This window comes from Prosopis cineraria, unplaced genomic scaffold (assembly GCF_029017545.1).
Source record: "Prosopis cineraria cultivar Desert tree isolate PC_DT_omini unplaced genomic scaffold, ASM2901754v1 PC2138, whole genome shotgun sequence".
NCBI classification, from domain to species: Eukaryota; Viridiplantae; Streptophyta; class Magnoliopsida; order Fabales; family Fabaceae; genus Prosopis; species Prosopis cineraria.
Window position 1 is genome coordinate 1 of NW_026557463.1, and position 18,817 is coordinate 18,817.

The following is an 18,817-nucleotide window of genomic DNA, read 5'->3' on the forward strand; positions in this document are numbered from 1 at the left end:
TTCTTCTTGTAATTGGGCTCCTTTTATAAAAAAAAAAAAGATCACAACAAGTTGTCAAATGATAGGCCCGTCAAGGAAAATAAACATCAAACTTCTTTCTCGCCGAATTTAACAACCTGAAATCAATTAAAATTAGCATATAAATAATAAAGGTTTTCATTATTTAAATAAGTAATCAGAGGTTCGAACTTTGACCCTTATGTATGTAGTAATTTAGTTAGAAAATGTCTACAATGCTCTTAGTGCTCTACAAAAAAAATATTATGTCCATGAAACTTACTTATTGTATTTACCCCAAAAAAAAAAGTCATCCAGAATGAAAAGGAAAAAAAAACAATTTCTTAACAATCACAAGTTAAATAAAATCATTTGATGGACTGAATTGCTTGAATGCATGCCAACTTAAAAGCTCAAGTGGGTCACTTCACTTGCGCCCCCATTTTCTTTTCTTCATATATATTATCCGCTTCTAGGGTGATCAAGTAGATGCTCATCTCTTGCTGAAATGAATACTATGCTTCCAAGACCAAATCATTCACACTTCCACACACATCATCAAGTACTAGCAAAGAAAAGCATTCCCTCCATTTTCATCTTTTCCACTTCATTGCTATCTATCATCATGTTTGATGTAATTAAAGAAGTCTGAAATGGGTTGTTTTCGTAGACAATGTTGGCCATTATCTTACTGCCATACATCTTTTACATTTGCAAATTGCAAGCAAACTTGAACCCAGTGGCGGAGCCACATGTATTAATGAGAAAAATTACTTATATAAGAATGAAGGTATAGGTATTTATATTTTGTGCCCCATCTTTTTTATAGTTTGCATTGTAAACTATTTCATATTATTTTTTAACTTAGATCCAAAATTAATTTTTTTAACTCAAAAGCTCAATAAATTTTAGCCCACAATTTCAATACACTCAAATAATAATATTATTTTATAAAAAAATTAATATTTATTAAACCTTTAGAAAATAAGAAAAAAAAATCTCGCCCTTGTTTTTTGAAATCTCAAAACAAATTTGTGAAAAAATTAGTTGAAACTGAAAGACACATTGTTTATCCATTAATTTATCTTCTTTTAAAATTAGTAACAGTGTTATCTATTACCATAACAACACTTAAAAGAGCCATTTTTTATTATAAAATTTGTAAAAATTCAATTGCACAATCGAATGGGAAATCCATAAATAAATGATTATCTCATAATTTATATTAAAAAATATATATTTGAAAGTATTGACAATGAACCAATTGTTTAACGATTCTAAAACATGAAATCATTAGAGAAAATTTATGAAGTATGTAATTATTAAATAATTTTTGTTATTTTTTAAAATTATAATATGTAAATGATTTTGCCCCTCCTGACCTGGTATCTAGCTCCGCCACTACTTGAGCCACCTGATGATTTACTCCAGCCCCTGCAGGCGCCAGCTAGAATCGGCATAATGCTTAGATAAGAAAATTACGGACATTCTTGAGCATCCGATTGCCTGCAACTGTGAAGGTGAGATATATTTTCCGATTTGGATCTGATCGTCAAAGAAAGTTCAACCTCCGTCCATTCCTAAATATAAATAGATCCTTGAAGTGATATGCGTGAATACATTTGGGCTTTGATGAAGGAGGAGGAGAGTTCTGGTTTGAAGAGAAGTGAACGATTGCTGGCAAGTCAATTTGACAAACACACACAGTTCCTCAGGCTAATTAAGCGTCTAGCTTTTTTTATTTTTGTACCTCAGAGACTTTATTTCTAATAAATGTCTTAAATTAGAGAAACTTTATGAGTTGTAAGCAACTAAAGGGAATTAAAATTTAAAATATATTTACATAAATATCCTTCCTCCATCATAGCCATTAGTGCTGCCGTTGGAGCTCCATCATCATCATTGTCGGTACGGATGGTTGACAAGGATCGAGAAGCTGAGATTTAACCATTGATACTTCTTAAAATAATATTGCAAAATTTTGTGTGTATGGCCAGTCTTTGATGAAGTAAAATCATATCCAAAACAGTTCACGAAAGTCAAGGTGATTGCAGAAATTTAATTGATTCAAAGAAAGTGAAAATTACCATATACAACAAAAACAGAGAGAAGACAGCTAAAAAAGGGAGAAAGAGAGGACTCGAAAATGAAAAACATAAAATTATTAGCATACTCATTGAGGCAAAGCTAACTCTGAAAACTCTACAATTTGTCTTAACCTATGACCAGTTGACCACCAAGACCTTTTCATAGTTTGAGCTCCTTCAAAAGAATCACTGTAACACACATTTCGGTATCAAACTATACTGTATAGCAAGAAAGCTCTAGACATGCACATTTATAATGATCTCCTCGGAGATAACAGAGAAATTCAGCTTGTCCAGGAGGAAATTATTGAACCTTTGCAAGACTTCGGCTCGATACACCATGTAACAATTTGACGAACCCGAGAAAGCTTAGCTTCCCGTCAGTGTGCCTTATCCAGTCCTGTAGTACGACATGAACTGGAATAGAAGGGCCAAGTCCTAGTTCCTAGACAGCGTTCGGAAGAATATGATGAAGATTAGCCATAGTCTCATGAACTAATTGTCAGTTTATCACTCAAGTTCATGACCACCTAAAAGTGGCAATAGTTGAATCTAACATGGTACAGGGTTTTGACTACAACCAACCTAAATTGCGCTGCCAGACTTAAGTTACTCTACTTCGCACCAAGTTAATAAATAATTGAATAGTTAATAAAGACAATTAATGTTCATATAGTTGAGTTGTGGGACAAGGCTGTTTGTTATTGTTGTTTGTAGTTGTGGAAAACTAACAAGAACCATGGCAGGATTAAAAGTTCAATTAGAGAAGGAAAGATATAAATTAGTTTCCTATTTTTCTTCCTCACACATTTTTAAATAGCTGATCAATTATAATAGGGTTTCGAATGTTCAAAACTTACTGAAGCAAGTTCTTCAATGATAATAGCTCTGTTTCCATCTTTCTCAAAAAGTTCATAAGCACAGCGTGAATGTTGTTCCCATCGATCTAGAGCTTCAAGCTGATGCACACTTAATGCAGCTGCACCAAATTCTTCAAAATCCATTCTTCTATATTGTAATGCATTTAGCTGTCATGAAAGGGAAATTTCATTAGAGAAAATATAGACAAAGATACACATAAAAGAGGTATAACATGTTTATTAAGGGTTTAAGAGTGATTAATAAGGTTAAAGTTAGTTCGTTAGTTAGGGGATTAATATAGATAGAGGGAAGATGTGGCTGTAAGGGTTGTCTAATGATTTGAACACTAGTCTTTACACGTAATTGATATCAAAGGTTTTCAGCCACGAAGTCCTGCCAAACTGCGATGATGGAGCTAGTGTGATAGAAGTGCGACGTATTAGGAGATTACTAGGGGTTTGAAACACTTCTACTGGAACTCACCTACCAGAATCCTCAACAATGAGGGTCTTCATAGGAGGACTTCATTTAGAAATTCAAGCAGCAGTTCAACAATTCAATCATAGCACCGTAGCCTATCTTGCTTTTGATAAGAAATGGCTTTTTTATGTACTTCTTTTGAGCAATGAAATCCCATTTATTCGAAAAAAATATAGGTAGCCTATTTCAAGGGAAAACATGGGCTGAAGAAGAATCTAGATGGCCAACAGGAAGAAGGAAAATACATGGGAGTTGAGGAAGAACCCAATATTCAAGTAGAGATGGTGTATTAAGGTCCTGACTCTAGCAAGGAGCAGGGAGTCTCTTCAATGGAGGAAGAACCAATCGGGCAAATCTAGGATAAGGAAAACATTAACCACGACTAAAACCAAGAAGGAAGCCACAAGGGCAAAGATGGTGAGCTCCTCATTCTCATGTGAACTAATGATGAGGCTGAAACAAGACCATCAAAGCCTCAGTCCCTACATGAAACCATCCTTGAAATTGACAATGATGTCCTACAAGATCATGAACATTGTAGCATCTTAAATTCCTCTCGATTGGTGATGCAAATATAATGCAAGGTAACTTCAAACAGCAGCCACTCTAAAAAATAGCAACACCGAATGTCCTTTTGGTTCTCCCTTTGCTTCCTTATGTCCTCACTATGGGTTCATTGGAGCATTGTTGACGTTGATAATATCATGATTGCTACACTTATGATGATGATAGGAAGGCTGGCATTGAGTAGGTTATTAAACAAATGCAAAGCTGAATCCAATTGCAACACTACGTTCTCCCTCAAGCCCACACCTTCAGTAGCAAGGCTTCAACTTGGGCGGGCAAGGTAGAAGATAAAGGGAAACCAACAAGATAACAAAGCTTCGAACCAACAAAACTCTAAGCATGGATGGCTTCAATATTTCTCCACATGTTTAGATGCTCAAACAGATAAAATGAGCTTTGACATCAGACATGCCAGCAAATGGTCAGACAGAAGGATAGGGTCGAATGATCCAGAAACACTGTGGGCTTAGTTTCTCATCTGAGACATGCACTATCAAGCAAAACCTTATATGCTCTGGGTGACGGTGGAACCCAAGTGTATCAATGATCAAGCAATGACTTATAGAATTGCGCCTTTCATCATTGCTGACATATATCCTTTTTTTTTAATAGCCTCTAGAACATTTATGGATTTCTATTGTTGGTTAGCTTAAATTGTTGTTGATAAGTTTAGTCAAATAGTTTTACATAAATTTTAGGGGATATATGTCCATGAGGGAAAAGGTGAGTTGTTTCAATGATTTTTTTGAATTCCTGCATTTGTGATGAGCCTTGAGGGCAAGGATCAATTTAAGGGAGGTAGTATTGTTACGCGGGGGATTAAGTGTGGTTAACAAGGTTGGTTGGTTAGGGGATCAGTAAAAATAGATGAAGATGTGAGGATAAGGGATTTCTAATGATTTGAATTCTAGTCTTTCCGTCACACATGTATCATACCGAGGCAAGAAAATCAGGGATCCGAGACTCCTTCATGGCATCTGTTGCATGTTTCATCAGGGCCTGTACAGAAAAATATGAATGAGAAAAACTTATCACACCCCAAAACACAGTTTTTACGTATTGATGTAACAGGGTCACTGCAAAACCAACCGTCCTAATGTTGTCCAAGGTTATACTGCCATTTTTGCTTGGCCCCAACAAAGCAAACTGCTCCCTCAGATAATAAAGTTCATCCGCAGTCAATGTCTTGGATAAGGCCTGCAGAAATGTAAATGAACCAATAACTAAATTGTCACCCTAAGTATGAATAAATTACTATAGTGCATTAAGGAAAAAAATTTTGGGTTCAGAAGTGACACGCATTATGAGAGAACAAGTCCAATAAGAGATGAAATATTGTGATCCGAAAGGAGGTAGTCTTAAAAATAAGTTAAACTTCCAATGGTACTAAAATATACACACCCTTAAGGCAGCCTTCCGCAAAGATGATGATCGCATATAAGCCTTCATGAGCCTAAATATTAGAATATCAAGAGGAACTTTTACATTATTGTAATTTCGTATCCAAGGGTGACCTGAAAAAGGTTATAGCCAGCAACATCAAAAATGAGCTTACAAGAACATCAATTAGTTTTAATTTGACCAAAAACTCACTTAAGGCCTGAGCAGCTGAAAGTCGCTTCCGTGGGTCCTTATTTAATAGACGCCTGACAAAATCTTTTGCTTCCAAAGATAGAGAGGGCCAGGGAGCTTCATCAAAGCTTGGGTCTGCTTTCAAAACTGCCCGAAAAATACCAGACTCTGTTCGAGCCCAAAAGGGGCGACTACCACATAAAAGAATATATGCAATTACACCTATGCTCCAGATATCAGCCTCTGTACTATAAGATCTATGTAGAACTTCAGGTGCCACATAGTATGCACTTCCAACAATGTCATTGAGCCTTTCATCTATAACGACATTGACAAGAATCACTAACAATGGGCAAACTATTAAGGGTGACAATATTACTAACTAGGGACTTCTGAAGGCAAACCTGGTTTGACAAAGTCTGATAATCCAAAGTCAATTGCTTTTAACTCGGAACTCTCATCCTTTGAAGCATACAAGAAATTCTGGGGACACAAAGGAGAGAGAGCAAGGGGATTATTCAATAAGCAAAAGTATTTGAACTGAAATCAGCACATCCAGTTACTCAATTTAACCATGACTATATTAATTATCTAAATTTAAATGATAAAGACAAGGGGTATTTCTTGCAGTACAACTATTTCAAGCAGTTTATTTTTCTATTTTTGCTTGGAAAGATTTAATCCCATAGTTATCACAAGTAAGTTCAGTTAACAACTTAAGCCAAAGCCCTAGAAGTTAGTGCACTAAATGATAGTAATGCAAACTAGTAGGACATCACCCAGTTGCCCATTTGGACCAGGAATATGTAAATTCATTGTTTAATTAAATAATGGGATACATATGGCAACCCATCTTTTGCATGCAATTTACTTTTAGTGTTTACTTAAAATGATTTGATCCTCATATCATATCAAGTAACCCAGTTAAACGCTTGAATCATAGCCCAACTGGCTGGTCCATTAATTGATAACTCGATCAAGTGGGGACACGCTCATGGATTTTATCCTGTCACCAAATCATATTTGACATTGGACAAGATGCATACTGCTAAGTTGGATGGTAAGAATAATTTAGGAGCTATCTGGAAATTAAAAATTTAAATCCAATCAGCTGAAGGCAAGCTAAGCAAGCTACAATCACACCCTCATGTGAACAAGATGGGCGAACTATATAGAACATGTCGCTATCTCAAAATCAGGATCCCAAGAAAATTAAAAGAAAAAATTCCCCCCATGATAATTCTGAAGTCAGCATCAGGTTCTCATACCATATGTCAATATTCATGAAAGAAGAGGAAATAATCAGACTACTATTACAAAGTATTAAACATCTTCTTTGAGCTGAATCTAGCAGGCAAAAATAGACATCACATTAGTAACTCTAGATGGCCTGCCCGCAATCATATGCCAAGCCATTGAATTAGTGTAAGGCAAGCAGAACCAAAGTCATGATCAAGCAGAGTTTGAAATTTTAATAAATCAAAAGTAAGGGACTACCCTCACCTCTGGCTTTAGATCTCGATGCACCACACCCTGAAGATGACAGAATGCAACAACGTTTAGTATCTGTACCATGACAGCCTTTGCATCTTCTTCTGAGTATTTCCCTCCTCTAAAGGAAAAATAAACCATTTAGTTAGCGTGTGGTAAGATCAACTCCAAAGGTATGATTTTTTTAAAAAAAAAAGAATAATAAATATAGTCTAGCTGTTCCATGAATCACCTTGATAATATCCTATCTAAAAGTTCCCCTCCTTCACATAACCTGAAATATCAGTAGTATCCAATTAACATCAAGAAAACTAATATTCTCTCATAAGCAATGCAAGGACATGTTATATATTCAAATGCATGGAATATAATAAGAATATATATTGGACAATAACGATAGATATTATTATTATCTTCAATTAAATACTTCAAAAAGATATTATTTATAATCCAATCAAATTGAGAAGGAAAATAAAACTTAACTAAAATGGCCAAAGTGCGACCACTACGATACAATCTGAAAAGGTAGAAAATGTTAGCAACTTACTCCATAACAACATAGACATTATCCTGGTCTTCAAATGCATCATAGAACTGTATAAGATTGGTGTGCCCAGTCAATGCTCGCAATATTTTCACTTCCCTTCGTACGTCTTCAATTGCAATTGCTGTTGTCATCTGGCAACACATAGGGTGAAGATCAAAACTTACTTTCAGTCCTATCATGCTATAGGCCATTTAAATTCAGTACCTCGACTAAATTGTAATTAGGCAAGAGTAAAATTTAATAGTAACATTTGTAACATATATGGTATAGTGAAGTCCAAGTTAACATTAGAGTTTTATGCATAAAGGCACAACACTAACCCTGGCAGTTTTAAAAGCCATAGGAGGTTTCAAGTTGTAGATAATCCTTGTCCTAGACAATCTCTTTCCATATAACTTTATTGGGCATACTTGGTACTTATATTTTCATCATTACCCACTGCTTATTAAAGAGATGATTGGTACACTGTTATTTTGACCTTGATATCTTGGATGCCTCTTCATATCCAAGATACATGTGCTGTGACACGTTGACATCCAAGATGAAAGGTGCAATCTACAATGTCAGGGTGTCACATGATTGGGTGGTACCTCATACCATTTTGCTGAGTTGCTCTATAGAAGTTAAGCAAGGTGCAAAAGAAAGAGTTTGATATCCAGATTCAGATTCAAAAAATACGAAAAAAAACTCCAATCTCATATCAAATTAATTAGGTCAATTAAATACAGGTTGCTCTCAATTAAATTGGCGTCCCAATATCCTCCACACTCACCTAGTTAGTAGCATGTTCTGAAAAAACAGACAATACTTAAAAAAAAAACAGTAGTCAGAAATACTTTGTCTTTATAAAACTGAAAGTAATAAAGAAAGTATCCACTAAAGGTTGCAAATTTTGATCCAAAATCCAGCTTCACTCTCAATGTCATCGCAAGAAATTTGACTCAGTAAATTAACTATAATCCCATATAGTGACGCCACTTTACACCATGATCTCCCTCAATGTTTACGACCTTCTTCTTCTTCTTCTTCTTCTTCTTTTGAGTGGAGTGTTTATGCCTTCTATTAACAGTAACTGCCACCAGCATCAATTGTCACGTTTTAAGGATCAACGAAGCTAGCACAAACAAGTAGATCATGTATGAAAAATTCATTATATATGGTTATGGGGAATTTCATTGGAAGCCAAATTATTCGTTCAAATAAAATGTACACCTGAGAAAATTATAACTGGTATATGGTCATCACCACACATATAACTGGTATACGTTATAAAGGGAAATTCCAACAGGTTCACTAAAACATTAGCTCACTGTGAAAGCGGGTAATAACCTACTAAAGAGAGAAGTATTATATATCATTGACTAAAAGACCAATGAACAAATATACGTTTTTCAATTTGTTTCACACAGCAAGGTTCCATGAAAGGAAGTCATCCACAAACTGAACTAGCAATAGATTAACTCAGTGTAATATTTGGTAAGGAAAATTGAGTCGTACAACCATGGATACTTTGATAAATATGTTTCTTTTTTTTTTCCGGCCTAAAATTTAAGATCCAACTCAATCATAATTAAAAAACTAAACTGCGTGAGCTTAACTAAAATTTAAGACTACACGATTCATAAACCGATTTCACAGAAATCATACAGGAGTATAGAAAATGACCCCCGCATTGCCTACCTAGAAAAACCTTCAACAGTTATAAAAGACAAAAAGTCGGACTGGTAAAACTCAAGCTTCTTCTAGCAGACAAACAGATCACCCAGACGTGGAGAAGTTTCAGCTAGAAAAATACCCAGCATTTCTACTCCTAATACCTTCTGAACTCTGAACCAAGTCCCTCAGTTACTCATATAGTCACAGGCATAGTGAATGCAATTGAAGAATAGCAGTTGGAAAGAGTAAGGAGGGATTGACCTTAGCTTTAGGAATGACCTTTACCGCAACTTGCAGGCCCTTATGCTCGCCCTTTTTAAACCTAGCAGAACAAGTATAACCAAAATGCCCTCTGCCCACTTCTTCCCCGACCTCAAGCCTACTCGTGAACTCTTTCGAAAACCCAAACCTCTTGTCCAAATCCACGTCATCTCCCTCTTCCGGTATCGCCGTCGAAGTCTTTTTTCCCTGTCTTTTCGCTAGGAAAGCCTTTATGTGTTTTGCCGGCGACGGCGGAGGGAAGGGACGCCGGAAAATTCTCCCCGGAGTCGAACTCGCACTCCAGGGCCCTCCCATCGGCGCCGGAGATTTCTTAAAGAAGCGGGCAGGGCTGGGGCTGTAGAATGGGAAGAACGGAGACTGCTTGGCAGAAACGACCTCATTTTTCGGAGTAGGTGAGCTTTTCGGCATGCTTGAAGGATCGCAAGAGCCATGGTCATCTTCTAGTTCCTGAACAGAAAACGGGTTCGGCTTTTGCGGCTTGGACGTACAAACCCCCATGGTGTTCGATTCAAAGAAGCTGGATCACTGAATCATCAGGGACGCGGCATTGTGCGAAAAAACTCTGGATTTCGTTATGGACAAAGGCTGTATGAGCTTAATGTGCTAAAGAATCAGACTTTACAGAGAGAATGGAGAAATGGAAGAGAGAAGAGGAAGTGCGAGAGAGTGGGATTTGTTGGAGGAAGGGGAGGTAGGAGAAGATGAGGGGACTGAGGACCTCACTGGCCACGTGCAGTACACATGAGTTTTGACTTTCACGTTGGGAGTTCACTGAATCAGGAAGCAAAGGAACAAAATAGAAGAAAGGAAATTGAGGAAGGGCTCTGATCCTGATTCTCTGAACTTTGAAGGAGTTTGAACGAACACGGAAGCAAGGAAGATGGCAAGGGAGGGTCGATTCGCACCGGGTGGGCTATTTATTACATAACTCCTAATATTAAAAAAATAAAAATACATAGATTAAGAAAGCTGCGTAATTCATATATTATAAAAAAATAATTTTTTTAAAATTTTCACTTTGCATTCAATGCTACGATGTTTTAAAAAATTTTTACTAATATAATTTATGTTATAAGAATAAATTAAACAAATAATTTAATATTTATTATATTTATTAATAATATATTGTATATTAATGATAAATTTTTAAATTTTTAGTGATAAATTTTTTATATATTAATATAAATTGTGTACAATTTTTAAAAATTTGATTCATGTTTTTTGCTCACAATTTTTTTTGTTTTGTCAGTGGCCTAATTTATTCATTTTTTAAACCTTCACTATCTACTAACAAATATTTTTCAAAAAAAAAAAACACACACTCATTGCAACAAGAAATATATATTAATTTAAAACTTATATTTAGAGAGGAAAGAAATGTAATAAATCTAATATTGCCATGAGGAAGAGAAAAAAGTTGCAATCTTAACAAACCCAAGATAAATAGTAGATTTCATAACAAAAAATATTCAAAATCAGCATTTTTATAATACAAAATGAAATAATGAAATAAATTGTACAAAAACTGGTCATGTTCTTTTTTCCTTCCTTACTTGGGCAAGGTTGAAAGATTGATAAAAAAATTCTTGTGCGAAACTAATATATTATATCATTTATATTCTATCTAATAAAAATATAACATGTCAGATGACTATAAATTTATGAAATACTATATTTCACACTGTCTCACGTATCCAATGTTGATACTCATCAATAATTCTTTAATGATTATTTGTAAAGTATAGAATATTATTTTTTATTTTAAAAAATTTTGTTTTTTATATGTGTAAGACATTTTTAGATTGCAAGTCAATACTTCAAAATCAATATTTTAAGACTATTTTTGAGAAATCAAATTTTGTTAAATATTGTGATATTAATTTTTTTTATTCTTAATATATTTTTGCTATTTGATTTTAAAGTCATTGATTATATTTTCTTAGACAATAAATTTTAGACTTCATAGAAAGATGAAGATTATATTTTCTTAGATATAAAATGTAGGAATAAAATCTTTTAGTATGAAGTAGAATTAATGATTATATTTTATTTAATATTATTACAAAGGACTTTATAAGTGTATTAGTTTGGACATTTTCTTAATTAAAATTATATTTTAACGTTTTTTATGTATTTTTAAAAATATATATGCACATATCGGATAAATAGTGTATCCTATATTTTTAAAAATAAAAGCTTTGACATAATCGGGTATGTATCATATTTAATTCACATATCATAGTTGTGCATAGAGCTGTAGACATAAATTAATTATGTCATTAATGATGATAAAAAAAATACAATAAATTAAATTGGTACTCTATTCAAAAAAAAAGTTATTAAAAATAATTACACAGTATATTTTTTTTATTAAACTGGTACAACATAGCATGTTTTCATTTGACAAGCATAAATGACATAATACATCGGGCTTTATGCAAGAATTTTTTGGATTTATATTACAATACAATTTTTTTTTTTTTTTGAGCATGAAGATCATAAAAGTGAACACTTTTAATTAAGGTTTGCTCAATATATAAAGATTGAAAATCCAATCCCAACTACTAATTTAAGAGGGGAGAACCTTTATTACTTTGGTTAGGTTGAGTTTTTTTTTTTTAAATACTCTTTATGGAAATGAAAAATGATTTTAGAAACCATTACCTAATCTCCGCTTTGTATGGAGCCAATCTCTGCAGTTCTTTTTTTTTTTTTTTTATTAAGTTTGAAACCTGAATTTGGATGCTTTTATAGTAGGTGACATGATCATGCAATAAAATAAACACATGTTTGTCATCTTATGATTATTTCTTTTAATGTTCATGACAAATATTGACTTTGCTTAGGATAAATACCAAGCCAAATCACCATACTCTTTCCTCAATTATTACACAGGTTTGCCTCTATAGAATTAAAATAGTCGAGAGACTTTGAGTACAGTGCCTAATATGATTTAATTACTAGTTTTAATATGATTTAGTGTCTAGGATCTGTTTATATGTCTTGGGACTCAGATACGGATCTCTGGTATGGAAGCAACATAATTTCCTGCTCTCAGTCACATGCAATTTATTGAATTTAGAACCAACTCCAAAAAGAAAAAAAAAAACAAAGAAACTATGACCAGTTAAGTCATATTGATAGTTTTCCATGAACAACCTAGCTTGGACTTTCAAAGCCATGTGCCCATTTACTCCTCTGATTCTTTCGTAAGCATATTTGGTATTGATAAGTAAATTAAACTAACTGAATTATCAAAATGATAAATTAATTACACATATAGGATATAGTATGGTTGGTTTAAGTTCTTGAAAAGGCTAGAATTAACTTATCATAAAATATTAAGTTTGAGTATATCAATGACTTTAAATGAAAATGTCAAAGATATTTTTAAAATATTTGTGAAACTATCATTGATAATAATAATCACAAATTAAAAGGGTTGATGATAGGTAATACTCTCAAATATTTTCAAAATTTCATGTGATTAAATAAAAAAATCTAAAATGAAAAGATCAATTCTGACATTAAATTCTTTTCATTAAAAGATAACTAGTGTAACATATAAGAAGAAAAGATTTATTATTCAAAATAGTTTAAATTATTTGAAAATTTATCAAGATACCAATTAAATAACCACTAAATCTTAACTAATTCTTAAATTGATCTTCAACTTGACTTGTGACATGTTACTCTCTTTTGTTTATTTTTTGGTGACTATCTGATCTATTTATATAGTATCTAACTATTTTATCAAATTAGTTATTGAATATCACCCCCACATATAAGCCTTCAAGTTGTATGATTAGGTAATTTTACATGACTCAAGCCATATCCAATGAGGCTTTAAGAAACCATTTAATTTATATAAAAATGATTCTTGTATATAGACTATTGTCACTTAAGTAAGTGGTTGGAAGTTTAAATCTTACCCTATGTATATAGCAACTTAATTAAAAGAGGCATACCTCTATCTTCTATACCTCAAGGGAGATAATCTCTATTGTTAGCAAAATTTACTCTTATAAAAAAAAGATTATTTTTGAGTTCAAAAAAAAATTATTTGTAATTTTTTTACTCAATGTTGTTCATTATAGCCCGTACAGTAATTAAACAACTCTAATTCGACACAACAACTAACGTGTTAATTAAGAATTTAGAGTACAATTAAATTAGTTGAAAAATTTGTCAACCAATCCCTGTCCATTATCCAGAAGAAGGCTTGTATTTGCTTGGGGTGGCAGATATAACTTCTTGTCCACTATGAAAAAAACAAGAAGTGCAGCCTTTAAATTGTTGTTCTCTTGCTTATGACTTGTAATATCCTCATCCTCACTTTCTTCCTTCTGAGCTACAAAGATTTATACCACACGGAAAAAATTTTTATTTCACTTCACAATAATAAGATTAGTACCTAACATGAGTAGCAGAAATATTATTATCTCATTATCAAAGTTTTGTGGATCTCACATTCCATTCATGAGGCTCATATTGAAAAGCTTTATAAGTAAGTGAGATTTATAAGTGTAAAGGATTTTTCCATTTAATAAGTCAGTTTTTTAGGATGAATTCTTCACTTAAATTTGTGTTCATAATAAATACTACTTTCATTGAAAAGTCAATATCATAAAAAGGGTTACCAATAGGTAGGGGGCCGACTAATGTAACACACCAAATTTTTTTTTTTAAATAATTTAACTCAACCATAGTGGGTTACAGCCACCCAACACATTTTTTATATCTAGGCTAAATCACATTTGTCCATCCTTATACTCCCAACAAGTAAACTAAATCACATTTGTCCATCCTTATACTCCCAACAAGTAAAATAAGCAATTTAATAAATTTTCAACACAAGCCAGTTATTTTGCCTTATAATCATGCCATTTTAACCAATCCAAAGTAAACTAAATATTAAAATTACAGCCATCCAAATTGTACCAAAAATAAAAATAGTTTGAAAGGCATGATTACATTTATATATTCATATATTGAAAATAAACAAAAAGCCCTAATATTGGCAATATAACACATTATAAATCATAAATTAAATACCCAAAAGAGACAGTGGATCTATACCACTAATCCTCTGGGACTCCTCCACGTGTCACTCGTGGCTCTTCTCCTGAAAATTGTTAACCACATAATGAGACTCAAAAGTCCCAGTAACCAAAGTTAATTTATGATAGTGTATACATACAGTTAAGTGTGTGCTTACTAAGTGAGAATTAAAAATAATAAAATTCTAACAAATATAAGAAATATTATAATTTACACAAACAATCATCCTTATATCCCTCCATTAACCTCGAGCCGTAACCCTCACTCGGTGCTAAATTACCCGGCCAAAGGTAGATTAGCCCGAGCCCTTACAAGCCACCTATTGAGCTCCAATAGGGGCGTACCACGTGGCACATAAATACAACAATAATAGCAAGTCTCCCAATACCTCCCATAATAATCAAACAAATTCATAATAATATTGCACAATATACAATATAAAAAAATTCATAATTTTCTCAATAATCACCCAATTAACATGAAGTAACACTAATCATGGTTACCTCATGGCTTTTTCAATAAATTATTCCTTAAAATTTCTCTCTCACCACAATCTTCACCAGTAATACAATCTACAAATAACATATTATTTATAAATATTAGTTTCAATTTTTGAAACTAATAAAATAATTCTAATAATAGAATTAAAAATATAACATAATTCCTAATCTCAATCTTAATACAAATCTAGAGTCAATACTATTAAGTAAAATTTTTAACTCCTCTTTTAATTATCAATAAACAGTAATAATCTAAAAATCAACTTCTAAACTAATTTTATTATCAAAATTTTCTTTTTATTTCATAAATTCGTACCTAAAATACTCAAAAATTAAAAATTAAGTCTCTAACTTAGAATCACAATCCTATTGCCATAATAATTCATTTCTCATCCCAAATAATCATCTAAACCTCAATAAATCAACATATATTTTCAGATCTAGTTTAGAATTTGATCCATAAGCCACAAATTCAAAGATCACCAATAAATTTATACTCTAGAATATTTATTATACTACTAACAATCTCAAAAATCATATTTATTCAACATAAATTCATCCCTCTTCCAGATCTTAAATTTTCTACCACTACAAAATTAGAAACCAAAGAAGAAAGATGACTAAGAAAAAATTTTAGAACACTTACTTAGTCTTAAAAAGCTTAAAATCACACCCTAAATATCCCATTAAAAACTCTTACCTTAAAACCCAGTATCGGCGAACTTACACACCGTCACCCCCTCTGTTCGCGCACGAAGAGAAATGAAAAAGGAAGGAGAAATGAAAAAACGAAGAAGAAGGGATGGGTTTTTTAAAAAAAAAATACTGTGGGTCCCACATTTTTTTAATTATTTCCTCTCTCTTCTTCTTTTTTTATTATTATATAAATATAATCATTGCATCAGGGAAGAGCACCGAAGGCCGTCTTGTTCTCTTCTTTCTTCCTTCTTTCTCATACTTTTTTATTATAATATAATAATAATAATATTTTAATAATAATATTTATTATTATTATTATTATTATTATTATTATTATTATTTTTATTTTTATTTTTTACATTTAGAATTATATCCTAAGTTAGATTTAATAATCATCTTCTACTAATTTGCTTACCTCTAAATATTTTTTTTAATTCTATTTACCAAAAATTAACTATTAAAATTTAAATTGGGATGTTTACAACTAAAGTCCTGTGAAGTGAATTTATCAAAGACGTTGATTCTCAAAAAGAATGGTATTATTATAAGTCTTTCATTAGGAAGCTTTACAAGTAAAGTGAAATTTATAAGTGTGAATGATTCTTCTACCTAATAAGCTAATCTTTTGATATGAGTTTTTTTTTTTTTTAAAGTTGTGCTTGAGACATATACCAACATAAGAAATAAAATCTATAACTAACCGCGCTATTCATATGCCATTAACAACCAAGCGCTTAGATTTTGTGTAAAGCACAGTTGCTTGTGACAAAAAGAATTGACTCCTAAACAGTGAAATTGTGCAGGTTGTGACTGTCAAAAAAGTATAATATTATAATTACACAACAAAACGGAAAGGTCAATTCTCAATCTTGTGATTTGGTGCCAAACATGCCTGAATCATAGCATATTAATATGTTAGTGATCAACATGTTTGGATGCCAAAGTCAAGAGTTGAGTATTTAGAGCAAATAATGTGTAAAGGATGCTTGAGCTATATTATTGATCAGTGAGTCTTAAGAAAGAAGATTATAAGAAAATACTCAGTAAAATAGTGACGGGCAATATAATATGTGGTATCAGAGTGTTGGCTTCATAAAGCAAGCATGGTGTGGATAAGGTGTGGATGTGACAACACCCTAGTGCATGTTTCTTGGATCTGTACAGCTGATCTCTCTGCTACAACATTGATGTTCGACTCCTTCAGAGAAGACTTCACTTGACCCAGCTTAACCCACTCCATTTAATGACAACATGTTTAATATTCTAAACTTTAGTTATCACAAGATATAAAAAACATTTCTTGCCTGCACTTTCTACACTGTCACCTAGTGCACAGATGTATTAGGATATCGTTGAAATGTGGTGTACTGATAGATCCCACAGGACTAGTTTTTAAATTGAGTATTATAAGTATTGAGGCATTTTTATTTTTTTTTATTTTTTAGCCTTAACAGCAAATTTTTTGACCAAGGTTTTCCATTTGACTGATGCAAAAGTTGGTCGTCAACAGGTCCAAAAAGGTTACTTATAAAGAGGTTCTTCCAGCAAAAAAGCGTTGAGTAAAATAGCAGAGTACGAAATACTTAATCTAATGCTACCCCTGGTCTCATATTAAGAAACAAATAACCCACTAACGCAGATCAATAAAATTGATTGAAAACAGTTCAAGTTCTTAATTTTGTCCCAAATAACAATTATTGTCTAAGAACACCCCTGTTTAATTGTGTGCACTAGCTCCTCCACCTATGAAAAATAAAGGGTTGTTTCGTGAACAAGGTATTGCGTTAATTGAGGAGCATAACTGGAACATTGCAATTAACATACCAAACATGGACTGTTTATTACAATATTGTAGACCAAATTAAGGTTGCAAAAAGTCTCTCACACACGAGACTGGAGGTAGTAGTATAAATTACTATGTGTTAACTAGTTGTCTCATTTAATAGCTAATCTCTTAAGGGGGAATTCTCCGTCACAGTAAAATACTGGTAAAAAACAAATTACCTCTGTTCTTTTCCTTTGGTTGGTTCCATCTGACTTTTCTCTTTTCCACAGCCTCATCATAGTATGAGAATGTAAGTGGGTTACCCCACCACTAATAAGTGTCATCGTGAGGGAATAAACAACCTTTTCCTTTTACCCGAGATAGCTTTGACATTTAGTACACAATTTTGACCACATTAAAATAGCGTTAGTGGTGGGTTTAATCATCAATGCATTTATTTGAAAGTTGGTCACCTTCTTCAAGGTATAAATACTTGTGGATCCCACTTCTTCAGCCCTCCCTTTTCCCACCATACCAGTTTAGACATTCATCTGCTGTACAATAAAGTTCTTCAAATTCAAATGATAAAAGGAAAGGAAAATGCCTAAACATACATACAAGATGTATGATGAACGATGAAACACAGTCTTAAAGTTAATCTACTGATTTTTAAAACTTAATAATAATGATCTATGCAAGCTTGTGAAGAGTTCTAATTTTCTCAAGTAATAATAAAGATATATGATAAAGAAAGAGACAGAAACAAGTGGTGAGAGTCACCGTCCAGACCACCTCTCCTCACTATATCTCTATAATTAATTGAGGGAATCCAAACTGACTCATGAGTTATTTATAGTGGTTTATCGTAATGTTTGATAGAGAAACACTGATGAAAACGAAGATCAGAGACTTTGACACGCACTGTGATGCTTAATTAACACGGAGTTGAAGTGATAATCAAAGGAAGACGGGTAATAAATTGCCTGAGGCACACCTATGAGGCATCTTTAGTTAAAGTTCCCGAAGGCATTATAATGAGGCTACTGATAGCTAGCTTGGTTTTTTCCCCCCCATAATTATGCATCAGTAGAGAGAAAAAATCAGAAAACAAAAAATGAAAGCAATCTACCTCAATCACGTATATAATGTTGGACTTTCTTTCCAACAGTAATACTCTTACAGTAATCATTCTTGGTCCGAGAGTGGCAAATAGTGATACACATGTGAGAGGCACTCATTAGTTTCAGGGCAA

The 18,817-nt window shown here is 32.9% G+C and overlaps 1 protein-coding gene across 1 annotated transcript; it reads right to left on the reverse strand.

Moving 5' to 3' along the window:
• Positions 1-2,134: 2,134 nt before the first annotated feature.
• On the reverse strand, positions 2,135-10,390 carry LOC129301468 (CDPK-related kinase 5-like). The gene is made up of 11 exons (XM_054940024.1): positions 9,520-10,390; positions 7,603-7,733; positions 7,288-7,329; positions 7,068-7,176; positions 5,969-6,047; positions 5,586-5,882; positions 5,394-5,506; positions 5,082-5,189; positions 4,929-4,991; positions 2,945-3,112; positions 2,135-2,529 (listed from the first exon to the last, which is right to left on the reverse strand). Exons 1-11 carry the CDS (start codon positions 10,036-10,038, stop codon positions 2,389-2,391), a joined length of 1,770 nt encoding a protein of 589 aa, XP_054795999.1. The 5' UTR covers positions 10,039-10,390; the 3' UTR covers positions 2,135-2,388.
• Between the last annotated feature and the right edge of the window lie 8,427 nt (positions 10,391-18,817).

Bases quoted from the DNA above. Each gene is read 5' to 3' on its own strand.
- LOC129301468 (XM_054940024.1), bottom strand. From the start codon at position 10,038: ATGGGGGTTTGTACGTCCAAGCCGCAAAAGCCGAACCCGTTTTCTGTT. The intron at 5,507-5,585 runs GTGAGTTTTTGG...AACCTTTTTCAG, and splicing joins TTCAGCTGCTCAGGCCTTAA to GTCACCCTTGGATACGAAAT. The intron at 4,992-5,081 runs GTTGGTTTTGCA...TTTTCTGTACAG, and splicing joins CCTTGGACAACATTAGGACG to GCCCTGATGAAACATGCAAC.